Source organism: Ammospiza nelsoni, chromosome 5 (genome assembly GCF_027579445.1).
Source record: "Ammospiza nelsoni isolate bAmmNel1 chromosome 5, bAmmNel1.pri, whole genome shotgun sequence".
Classification (NCBI taxonomy): Eukaryota; Metazoa; Chordata; class Aves; order Passeriformes; family Passerellidae; genus Ammospiza; species Ammospiza nelsoni.
In genome coordinates, this window is record NC_080637.1 from 52,619,268 (window position 1) to 52,632,057 (window position 12,790).

General features: G+C 43.2%; 1 protein-coding gene across 1 annotated transcript in view; it reads left to right on the forward strand.

Annotated features, from left to right (window-relative positions):
• Positions 1–12,790, forward strand: part of SYN3 (synapsin III) — a 190,450-nt gene that overhangs the window by 39,891 nt on the left and 137,769 nt on the right. Inside the window, exon 4 of the mRNA XM_059471664.1 lies at positions 2,030–2,121. Coding sequence (XP_059327647.1) covers positions 2,030–2,121 — 92 coding nt within the window. The remainder of the gene's footprint in view (positions 1–2,029; positions 2,122–12,790) is intronic.

The following is a 12,790-nucleotide window of genomic DNA, read 5'->3' on the forward strand; positions in this document are numbered from 1 at the left end:
GCTCACCAGCTCAGGGGGTTCTCAGGGCTGTTTGCAGGTCAGGTGTCTGAGCACAGCTTTGTTGGCCTGACTGCCTCAGGGAAACGCCTGTCAGAGCAACTTAGTCAGACTGCAAGTGCCCCTCATCGAATGAAGACTGCCCATTTTCTCCCCCAGCAAAGAGGAGTGTTAAGCACTCTACTACAAACCATCATGGAAAAAAACTTTGGAAGAAAAGCATAAAAAACATGAAAACACAGACCTAAAACTTCGTTTTCTTGCACTGGTGTTCACATCAGATGATGCATTCCTCAGTAACAGAAGCTGGAGGTCCAGCTCCACAACACTCTGCTTTCAGAGTGGGACATCTCTGAGGCATACGGAGACACAGAAGTGGAAAAAACATCCTTTCATCTCCCCAGTCTACAGAGCCTCTGGAGCTAATGTGTACAGTAGCAAGCTTGCCATCTCCCATTGGGGAGATCGCTGATGGTACCCAAAATATCTGATCTTACTGAGTTTGTCCAAGGTGGACTCCTCTCCCCCTAGGTCTCCTGAGATTTTTCAAATGTCTAAAAGGCAGGTGCCTTTCAGGGGTGCATGTTTGCTCACCTCTGATCTGATAGGGTCACTGAAGAAGCGTGGCTGTGGCCAAGGCAACACAGTGCAATCTCTCATGAGTAAAACCCAGGCAGTCACCTGAACCATTGCCAATCCCTCCCTGTGAGCATGTCTGTGTGTGTGTTTGTGTTTGAAGTAGAATTTATTTCTTGGCAATAGGAATTTTCCCCCTCTTTTCATTGTAATGGGGAGTTACAATGATGTAAGATTGTGTAAGGGTGTTGCTTTAAAAACTTTACGCCAAGCTGCAGACATGAAATCTCATTACATCATCGGGTCACCAGTCCACAGCCATTGCTTTAAAATTACATGGATTTTAAAAGGAAAGTTGGAAATTATTTTTTCATTTGTCGTCTGGCCTTTGAGCCTTTACAGGTGCACCAGTTCTCCATTGGCAAGTTTTTTCCATGAGTTCATGAGGACAAAACACTCTTCTTTTTTTCTTTTTTTTTCCTTTTTTTTAATGCATAAAATTTGTTCCTGGCACTATCTTTTGGTTCCAACTAATAGAAGTAGCAGAAGAACATTAAACAGTACAAGGATCTCAATAAAGTCATAAGTATTAGCAGCACCATCTGAGTGCTCTGCTATTAGACAGCTACTGGTTAGAAGACGAATTTACTGCTGCCCAGCCTTCATCATACTAAGTCTGAAAAAATGCCTTAAAAGGAAGGGGAAAAAACTGCTCAAAGGGAGAAGACTAAATTTTCTGCGTCACAAAATGAAACCTGTTTATTTATATTTATCATAATCACCCCTGTATCTTTTGCTCCCCATGGCTGAAATATCCCTTGCCAACTATTCCAGCCTTGCAAGTCATGCCTCTTTTAAAATACAAAGTGTTTTAATGATTGAGCAGCTCTCTTAATAACTTACCCAGCTTTGCTAACTCTTTAATAGTAAAAAACTTAGTAAGCAAATCACATCAGGTGACCTCTGCTTATCACCTTCCTGCAACATAATGAGGTTTAAAAAGGTTTGAATCTTTTGTATTAGGTTTAAAGCTGGCCAGTGGCATGGCAGCCAACGCAGACATAATTCTGAATGGATGTCTCCAAGTGGAAACTTGGAATTTGAATTCAAATGACCTAACATATTTTCATTATTATTGTTATTATTTTTATTATTCTTTCCTGTGTGCATTTTTCAGCCTGCTCATTCTTAATTCCTTCAGTACTTATTCCTGCAATAAGTCTAATCCCGTGTACTTTCACAACCCAAGTGTGGGAGCCATAAATACTTCTACAGTCTCTCAGGGCAAACCAGCTATAATTGGATCTCCAGTTGCCTCACAGAAAAAAAAAAAAAAAAAAAAAAAAAAGAAAATAAGGAAAGGCACATTCCAGACAAAGAAAATTCTGTGTCTGTGTCTGTGTGTTTGTGTTTCTGCCACCCTTGAGTAACACTTTGTCCTTTTGCTCCATTCCAGGCTGAGTTCTCTGAGTTGAACCTGGCTGCTTACGTCATGGGTGGCTGCATGGTGGACATGCAGGTCATGAGGAACGGCACCAAGGTGGTCAGGTGAGGAGCACCAGCTGGTCTTGGAAACTGGGCTCTGTGGATCAGTGTTGGGGCAAGCAGGTTGGCCTCCAGGGTGACAAATATGTGAATTGGGCAGCACAATCCTGGTAGCTTCAAGGATTCTTGGAAGTGGTGAAAGGAATGGCCTGACTCTGGTGGGTTTGTATCAGGTCTCAGGTGCACATTATGCCAGTCATTGTTTCTGGTCTAGACCCTCCATGCAACAGCATGCAAATGCCTCCTTCTCAGGTTCTTTTTAGCCTCCAGACTCCCAATAAAAGGAACAACAGACCTTCTTCTCCCTTGATTTTTCTCTCTGCTCTGTCAACTAACCCTCATTTTAAACAGTGGCTCTGATTCACTAGCCTGCCTGTCTTGGGCCCTGATCCCAGTGGACTGCCCTTGCAGTAGCCACTAAGCCCAGATGACCAGATCAAGAGCAGCCCTGAGAAGAAGGATTTGAGGGTGTTGGAGGATGAGAAGCTTGACATAAGCCAGCAGTATGCTCTCACAGCCCTGAAAGCCAACCACACCCTGGGCTGCCTCCAAAGAAGCGTGGCAAGGGAGGGGATTCTGCCCATTTGCTCTGTTCTGGTGACCCCCCAGCTGAAGCACTGTGTCCAGTTCTGGGGCACCCAATGTAAGAAGGACGTGGAGCTGTTAGGGTGAGTCCAAAGGAGGGCCTTGATAACCATCAGGAGGTTGAAACACCTCTCCTGTGAAGACAGGCTGAGAGTTGGGGTTGTTCAGCCTAGACATGAGAAGAAGAGACCTTATGGGATCTGCAAGTACCTAAAGGGTACTACAACAGAGTTTTGCAAGGACTTGTAGTGATAGGACAAGGGGGAATGGCTTTAAACTGAATAGGGGTGGATTTAGGCTATATACCAGGAGAACATCCTTACCTGTGGGGGTGCTGAGGCACGGGCACAGACTGTCCACAGAAAGTGTGGATGCCCGTGCCTGGCAGTGCTCAGTGTTGCATGGTGCTTTGAGCAACCTGATCTAGTGGAAGTGTCCCTGCTCATGGCAAGGGGGTTGGAACTAGGTGACCTTTCAGGTCCCATCCAATTGTAATTGTAAGATCCTGATGCTTGTAGCCTGAGTTGCTCCTGAAATAGCACTGTTTTCTTTATGGGAGATGCCCGGTGCTCTGGCATTGCCCTGTGGTATATCTCAAGGTAATACCTGTCCCTGTTTGATGGGGATTTCTGTCCTACTAGCATTACTTCATAATGTCATTCATTGCAAGCAGACTCTTTTCCCAAACAGTGCTTCTCCAATCACACATCCAATTCACTTCCCAAAAGCATTGCTCCCCTTCTTTCAAGCACCACAGTGACAGCAATTTGGAGCTAATGTTAGATGCATCTTTACAAGTTCTATGTAAAGAATAGTGTCACATCTGTGTGGGATGCCTCTGTTTACCTTCACCAATATTACCTTCCACCCTATTATTCCCAAGCCTTCATCTTTATGGGTTCCTGTCATTACAACTCTACATTTCATCTTTGATACAGTAGCTTTTCTCTGTTTGTGTTGAAATCTCATTGTTGCACCAAATTAATTTTTTTAGCCACCCTGCTTCTTTTTGTACAGTTCCTTTGCACTTTTTGGTGTATTCAGGACCTTTGAGCTAAATACTGCTGACGTATCTAATCAGTGCTTTTGTCTGTTTGCAACAAGTTCAAAATTAGAGGTAGAGACACATAATCGAGCATGCAGTGATATTTTTGAAAGGGATTATTAGAACAGCTAAAAAAACGTAATTTTGAGCATGCTGGCCTCAGTCTAATTTCTCAAAATCTCATTTCCAGTCCAAACAGTGCAAAGCAAAACATGTCACTGTCAATTAGCTATGACTGTGGTCCATCAATTCATTTCAGGTCTTGACATTTCTCTTAGTACACCCACAAGTCTCCATTTGTTCTTTGGTAAAACTTCACGAGCCTCTGCTAAAAACTTTTAAAGCTGTGTCTGTTACATGCATTTGCTTTCTCCCTGTCTGTTTCTGAATGAAACAAAGTGTTATGTCCCATGAACCAGCCGCTGGAGCACTCATCAGACAGTGTGCAGTGCTAATGCACTCCTGCCTTCGCTTGCTCATGGTGCTGGAAGGTTTCCCAAGAACCATTTCCTAGGTTGATCACATCTTCATTTTCCTTCCTGTGTCTTTCCTCGCAAAGCCATTCATACATCTGGCAGAAAGATCTTGAGCTATTAAACTGAAACTGAAGACAAAATTTATTTTACAAAACTGTCTGGGGCATGGTGTTCATGTTTCTGCTCACAGTGAACACACAGGTATTCCTGATACCATTTTTGCATGGATATTTATATGTGGATTACGTGGGTTTTTGAATGGCATTAGCTCAGGAGGGTTTTTTGTTTGTTTGTTTTCATTCCTGCATGTTTAAGGACGCATTTGCATTGTGGGAAGCAGGTCTGGTAAATATATACTTGTCTGGATATGCAATTTATATAGCATATGCTACATGCCATAGTTATTGCAACCAGCAAATATTTGTTTACAGCCTGTGCTGATATGACCCTGTTGTGCCCAGCTCAGTGAGCTTAAGAGCTTAGGTGCCACCTTCCACAGCCACTCCTAGAAATACTCTAGAAGGTATAGAAATTAAAACTCTTTTTCACTTTAGAAAGCAAATTGTGTGAGCTGTGTAGAGGCACCTCAACCCATGCACATGGGTACAGCTTCTTCCCACTTCCTTCAAGTCCCACAGTCCCATCCACAACCATATCCTGCCTGGCTACAGACACCTTTCAGAGTGCCCAGCCACAGGGAGACACCTGCAACTCACATGTGTGCACCAACACTGATGCTGCTGTCATCTTTTTTCCATCACTTATTTGTCCTCTGTTAATAATTGAGCAAAACATTCAGTCAAAAGTCAGAATGCTTCTAGATGGTGAAATATAATACTCATCATATTTTTTGAATACCCAGAATCATGGAAATCCCACTGACAATTTATAAGGAGATAAATACAACACCATCTTGCTAACAACCACGTTTGGGATTCCCTCCTGCAGGAGCCCTGCCTGCTTCACATTCCTCTTCAAAGGGAGAGCAATAGAATGTAGCAGTTTAGGGGAAAGACGGTGAATATACTACAGACCAGTAGATTTAAATCACTGAAATAATAAATTTCTTCAGACCAACAATTCATATTCATATTCAGCAACCACTGGGCTGTCCTCTCCAAATTGACATTACGTTTACTGATAAGCTATCTAACAATTTCTTAGCCTATTAAATTCCATCATTTTGGAGCAGATCTCCTAGTTTTTTCTTTAAACTGGAAATACCATATGGCACCTGTAAAGCAAAGTTCAAACCAAAGGGTTTTTTTCTGCTGATCACTTGGTATTTTCTGACACCTTGGAATTAAGGCTTTCTTTCATACTCCACATCAACTGATTTGAACTGCACCAGGAAAAAATTATGGTTCTTTTACCAGGAAGATTAATTCCCTTAGTAAGAAGGTATAACTGTCCTTAAAGCCTTCCATTTACCCCTTTTGACTCAGGATAATACTAAAAAAAGAAAAAAAGATGCTTTAGAAATATTATTGGCAATTACAGAAAGCAAAGACATGGACATATACATGACTTCTAGCCTGTGCATCTTGAAATAAGTAGCTGCAAGTAAGTTAGCAAACAATCTAACTGAAGCCAGACATTACTTTGCTTGCCTGAATTTTAAAACAAACGTGGCTCCAAGAATTTAAATTTACAGTAACAATGTTCTGTGTCTCCAACTTCTCTTTTTTAGCTACTACATTCTGCACATCTGTAGGAGGGGGTGGAGGATTTGAGATAGTGTCAGCAAAATGTGCTGCTGGAGACAGAGGCTATCATCTAACAAATCTAAAAAACTGCATCTGTGTTTTTTGTGCCAGTTCCACCATGGTTTGTGAAGGCTCCATCAGCCTGTTCATCACATTTCCTTCAGAGAGCTGGCCATGAAGTATCTTGTGCAGCCTCTAGCAAGCACTTTTCCATGTCAGTGCCCTGTAACCCTGGCCCTGACTGAGGACACTGGGGGGATGAGCTGGGCAAGGGAGCAGCGTTGGGTTCAGCCAGGACTGGTGGGGTGGGGTCCTTGTTACCCCAGCACTTACTTGGAAAAAATTGGCAACAGACCTTCCCTATTGAAAAGTTAAATATGGGAAGCAGGAGGTAGTGTTTATTCATCCCAAAGGATCCCTCTCCAACTTAGACATAGCAACTGGGTGCAAAGTACTACTGGAGTATTAGAGTGTGTAAAAACAAATGGGTTCATGCCTAGTTTTAAAACACTTGGGTGGATTCTTCATCCTCCTCCAGTGCATAAACAACCTCCTTTTGGACAGGTCTACCCACACAAACAGAAAGAGACAGAGGGAACCATCTGGAATATAATTTACTGTAGAAAGCTCTTGGACTGCGTCACTTTTACTGGGGATAGATGTGAGGAAGGGGATTTTTATTTTCACATTCCTCTGAAGGGCCAACAATTCCTTCATATCAATATTTTGGCAGTGTAAAGAGGCTGTCAGTGTTGGCACTGCACCCACTCTGAGATGCATTTATGCTTTCATGATATTATAAAACTGTCTAAGTAGAAATGAAAATTTGGGATGTGTCTGTTTCTGACAGCAGCATTTAGACTCCCAAACTATGATCTCAGGTTCTGTATTCAATTAAATGCTTGACTGTTGGGCTTCAACAGACTTCAGTATTAATTCCACTAGATATAAGGCAGGGATATGTTGAAAATCTGGACAGCTCTTTTACCTGGGGAATACTAATGTCTTTGGGAGCATTTCAGACCTTTAAGGATATAAATTAATCATGCACCAGACTGCTCTCATCTCCTGTCTCCCTGTAGAGCTTCCTCTTTTGCCATTGGGGCCAATCATCCAGGAGAGAAAGCACTTTTCCACGTTTGCATGGGACCTGTCAGAGTGGTGGCCATGCCACGAGGAGTGTGGCACGCAGGCTCCATGCAGCCCCACAGCACAGACAGCAGCTGGGGGACAGCAGATGCCCAGGGGCTCATGTGGGGAGGACCCTGCGAGGAGAAATGGCCCTGGTGGGTGTAGAGGGGTGTCCAAAATGGCAGCGAAGGAAAGAGGAACAGCACCCAGGACAAAGCCTTGCTGTGGGGAAGATTTCTACCATGGAATGATGTTTGTCCCTACAGGCCTTGCCTGAATGTGTAAGGGGTGTGTCAGGTGTGTGTCTCCCCTGCTCACCCTGGATGATGTGCCCTTGCTGCTCACAGCCATGGTGGGGTCAGTGAATTCTCCACACAAGCCCATTCATTCCTGTAGTTAACACTGACATTCCTGTTGCTTCCAGCTGATTCAGTGCTTCTATGATTCCCTGTGCTGTGACAACAGGACAGCAGCCTGTTGAATCACCATCCCCAAAATCCCTGAAAGTGCTTTTTTTCTTTAAGCATATTTTCACACTGCAAGCTACAGTGCAGTCACAGCATCAGGAGGCAAATCCTTTTACATGGGAGGGGTAGAGAAGAAACTGGCCAACTCACAGGTGTTTCCCTGCTGTTCAGAGCTTGCAGGCTCCAGGAGATGTGTAGTCCGACTAAAAAAGATCTGTCTGCACCAGGATGCCAGATCTTTAAAGCCCAGTGAGGACACTGTCCTCTGCCCACTGCATTTTTCCCATCCCAATAGGTTCACTCAGCCCAAAGGTCCATTGAGAAGCAGCTGCCTGAAAGGGGCATGGAGGTTTTCTATCCTACAGAGGCCATGCTTGCTCACCACACAGTAGTTGCACATTGCTAGAAGGATGTTTTCTTGTCTCTCCAGGACAATTTGTTCACAAGAGTTGATGGTTCATTGCAGTTCTTCTCCAGGGACAGTGCCCAGGAAGATCATGGGAGTAGCTGCTGTTGGTGGACACTGATGTAACAAGTATTGGTAGGCAGAAGGTCATTGTCCAGCTTCTCATGTTCCAATAAGCTTGTGCCAGAGATGAACTCCAGCCATTGTCAAATCCCTGCCTTTTTTAATTTAACTCTTGACCCTAATTAGGGTCTTTTATGAAATGTATTTTTCTAAATGATGTTGTTTGGGGGGTTGAGGGTGGGATGTCATTGTGTTGGTTGGTTGGTTGGTTGGTTGGTTGGTTGGTTGGTTGGTTGGTTTGATGCTTCCAAACCAAATTTCTGCAATTTTTTTTAAAGGTGCAAATAGGAGAAAAAATGGCAGAAACTGATAGGGAAAGTTTAGGTTTCTAGCAGCCAGATGGAAGAATATGTTGAACACCTGGTTCTCCCAAGTTCTGCAGAAAGTGCCACTCGGTGGAGTACAATATATGCTATGTATTTAACACAGAAACATGCAGTATGTGCTATGTATTTAACAGTGAGAAACATACAATATGTGCTATGTATTTAACACAGAAACATACAATATGTGCTATGTATTTAACACTGAGAAACATACAATATGTGCTATGTATTTAGCACAGAAACATTTGGGCAATATTTTTTTTTATTGATGGCATAGCAATCCATAAAGGTAATGAAGAAGTGTGTGTAACAGCCTGCAAGCTTTTGAAAATTCAGTTTAGGCAAGTGACCAGTGTGCCAAATGACCACTTTCCTCACTGAAATACCCTGCAGAGACAATAAGCTGGGTGAGGTGTTTAACAGGGTATACACTCTGGCAAGCTGCAGTTACATATGAAGGAATTTACCACCTCTAGTAAACATTTATAAACTGAGAATTATTCCCATATGGGGGATGATCTAGCATTGTTTTTTTCACTAATATCTCTCCTCTCTTCACCTGCCTGCTCCTGTCCTCAATTTAAAAAAAAAAAAATTTAATTTTTCTTTTAGCAGGAAGTACAAAAGAGAAGAGACAGCGGAGTGTGATGATTTATGCATTTATTCTCAGTTACTTTCACCTCAGCTCCTGCTGCTAAACAGCTGCTTGGAGGCCTGCTTCTCCCCTTGGGGTTTGCTGATGTCCCAGATGAATAATGTCCCCCTTCACCTCCCTGGCAGCTGGCGCCCAGCCGACGTGCAGGCAGGATGCTGACAGTTATCAGGAAAACATTTGGCATGCAGGCAGCTGCCAGAAAGAAAAAGTCACTCTGAGCAGACCAGGGTGGGGAACATTTCACATATTAAACTACTCCCTGACCCTTTTTGCATTTACAGTAATTCTTTCCAATAAGGAATAAGCCTCCAGGGTCTAGAGCACTCAATAATTAGTTAATCCAGGATTAAATACAAGAATTATTCAAAACTTTAGTACATTGTTTCAGTCTTGATCAGCTTTTTTTTTATCAATCTTGCCATAATTTGTCTCCTTTCCACATGGGTTTTTACAAAGGCTTCTTCTAGAGAATGGCAATCATCCTAATGTCACCTCAGAGTTAGCCCTGCAATGAGCATGGTGTTGGGACAGATGGTTTCCAAGATCCTCTCCAAACTAAATTGCTCCGTGACCTTATTCTGTGATGTTGGAAAGTATTTGGATCACCTTATGTAAAAGCTTAGGATCACAAGCATTTTGAAGGCAAGTTGGTGTTGGCAGGTGTGGTTGTTACTACTTTCAGGCTTTGTCTGAGTCCACATGATTTTCCTTGTCAATGTCAATGTCAATCAGTTTAGAAGTAAAATATATGGCAGACTATTGAGACTGCCAGACTCCAGTTCAGAGAGTGTGTGACATGATGTAATGGTTAGCTGAGCATTGACCTGTGGCTGAGAAGCAAATCAGAGCATCTTCCAGGCTGTCCTCATCTGCTTACAGTGTATTGGTCCTACTGCAACTGTGATTCCTGGCTCCTGCTGCTTTTGCTGCACTAATCTCCCACACCTCCCATGCTTTTTACTCAGCCATTCTCTACTATAATGTTAAAAAAAACCCCTGCTTCTCTCTTCCAGCCTAGTAAGGAGAGATTATTCTTTATTCTATGTTGCTTTCTTTTTTTTTCTCAAATCAGCTCTGTGTTATCTTATTTATAGATATGTTTTTTCTTTCTTTGAATAACTTCAGCAAGGTTTATTTCTTTCTGTAGAAAATATGACATGAGGTTTTGACTGAAATGACTTTTTTTCTTAGCATATTTTCCACTTTACTAAAGCATCAAACAGAATGCTAAATCTAATATTGAGATAGGGGAAAATGTCATTGATTTCATATTAATTTTCAGTAATTTAATAACAATGCTATTAACACTGAAGCAATGCACAAAAAGAACTTGTTCCTATTTGTAAATGCCATTTTCTATTAGGTGTCAGACACCTGAGGCACTGCATATTTGGAGGGACTTTTTGCACTTCTTGGCAAAAGTTGCGGCCTCTTATGGCTTGTACTTGTGCCTCAGACGCTTCCCTGAAGGCTTCATTAATTGCCAGTAATGCAAAACTTGTTGTATCATTTTGCTAAATTATGCAGTTCTCTTCTTCTCTTTGTCATGCCAAATAGGAAAGGCTTTGGAAGGGAATTTAGTCGGAGTGTCTTGATCCCTGGGAAGTATCTGAAAGCTGAATGAAATCTCCTAGAATAATGGAGGGTAGCCAGAACCCGAAGTGAGGATGTCGTCTTCAGTGTCCTGGGAAGATCTACTGTCCCAAAGGGCAGAGTGTCTAGTAAGAATGTCAGTCTTCTAAAAAGAGAGCAGGAGAGCCCATCCTTCTCCAACAACACCAGAAAAAAGCCCTCTCATGGTACTGAAATATAAAGCACCCTTTGGCTGCAAATGATTATGCACTGCGGAAGGGATCACACAGAAGTATTTTGACAATCACAGAATTGGCTGGGAAAGAACTCTAAGAGCATTGATCCCCCATTAATGAGCACTGCCATTTTCACCACTAAATCACACCCCTAAGTGCCATATTCACACACCCTTTGAACAGTTCAAGGGGTGGTGACTCAACTACTCCCCTGGGCAGACTGTCTCAATGTTTGATGACCCTTTCCATGAAGAAATTTTTCCTGATATCCACTAAAGCTCTCCTGGCACAACCAGAGGCCATTGTTCTTCCTCTCCCTCTTGTCCTGTAGCTTGTTACCTGGGCGAGGAGGCCAATCCCCACCTCACTACAACACATTCCAGCACCTCATGTCTTTCTTTCAGTGAGGGACCCAACACTGAACACAGGATTCGAGGTGTGGCCTCACCAGTGCTCAGCACAGGGAGAAGATCTAATGTGTTAATCACACTATTTCTGATGCAAATAGTGCATTCTTCTGTGTTCTTTCTTCATGCCCTCAAATCTCTTTGTGCTTCAGTGAGAAAAGCTGAAGGACCAGGAAGCAAGCCAGAGTTATGGCTCTATGCAGAAATAAGAAATAGGAGATCTCTTTAAGGCATGAAACCTCCCAGCAGGAATTGTTGTCATTATCTTCTCTACCCCAAAGCAGGCTGGGGAGCTGCTTTCTGCACAGAGATGTTATTGATTGTTACTCATTTTGCCGCTGGTCTCCATTTCTCTGTACAGGCTCTGCTGCTCTTCAGCTGATGTTTATTCTCAGCTAGTCCCAGGCCTGGCACTCCACTGCCTTGTTCTCAGTATCCATGGGAACATTCGCATTGTTCCACAGCTCAAAACAGGGATTCAGTGTCCACCTTCGCTTTAGAGATTCACTCCTCATCTGCTGCATGAGAGAGTGTCCTGCCTTCCTACAGGACACAGAGTTTGAGAATAGGCTTTTCTACATTAATTCTGTATTCTTGTGTCCATCCTCTAAGTGGAGAAACTCTTTCTTTGCCAGGATCCGAAAAGACAAGAGCTTTTTTCCTGAGATTTTGGCTGGCAAAAGTAAAGCCAATGAAGGCAGTTTCCCAGCCACTCTGTGTCCTCCCCCTCTCAGAAAGCTGCATGGAGACATGCCTGGAGCTCCTGCCTCTCCAGGCACCACAGCTGTTCAGTAACTCAGCACAGATACCGAGCCCTGGTCCTAAGTAGCTGGTTAATCCTTCTTGGGGACCTGTGCCTGCCTCCAGGGTGCTTTCTACACAGCAAGTCCAGCAGAATGGAGCAGCTCAGACTTTCCAAAATTCATATTCACTTACTGTTTCTCAGCAGGGGTCACCACTTGCCTCATCCCCATTCATACCAGGGAGGTCCATGAATCAGCTGCACAGCGACAGCACAGCCCTCACAGTGCTCATTATGCATCTTGCTGCTGGAGGAAAGCACCACCTTTGGTGCCAAGTACATTAGGGAACATGCCTGGGTTTAAAAAACCTCCATGGGAGGGAATCACAACATTTCTACAGCTTGGCCTCTTGCATCACAAAAGCTGAGCCTGCTCCTCGCCGTGTCTCAGGCGGGTGATAACAAAAGTCCAAGATCAACAAACAAAATGAACAGCTTTAAAGCAACAAAGCTGTGCTGGGGTTTGTGTACAGTGTTTGTTGCCACAATCTGGCCCAGAGTCACCATCTCACATTTCCCTGCCAGAATGATGGAAATATAAATAGGGGCTATAAACCCAAAGTATTTCCAGCTCATACATCCAAAGGATAGAAATTATAGTCTCTTAGCAAGGAAAATGTTCGAGGCTGGTGAGGTAATGGGACCTGGTTACAGAGCTCATTTCTCTGAAAATCTTTAATACAGCATGGAAATTTTTCAATGTCCTTGATGCAACCTCTGTTAACTTGTAAAATA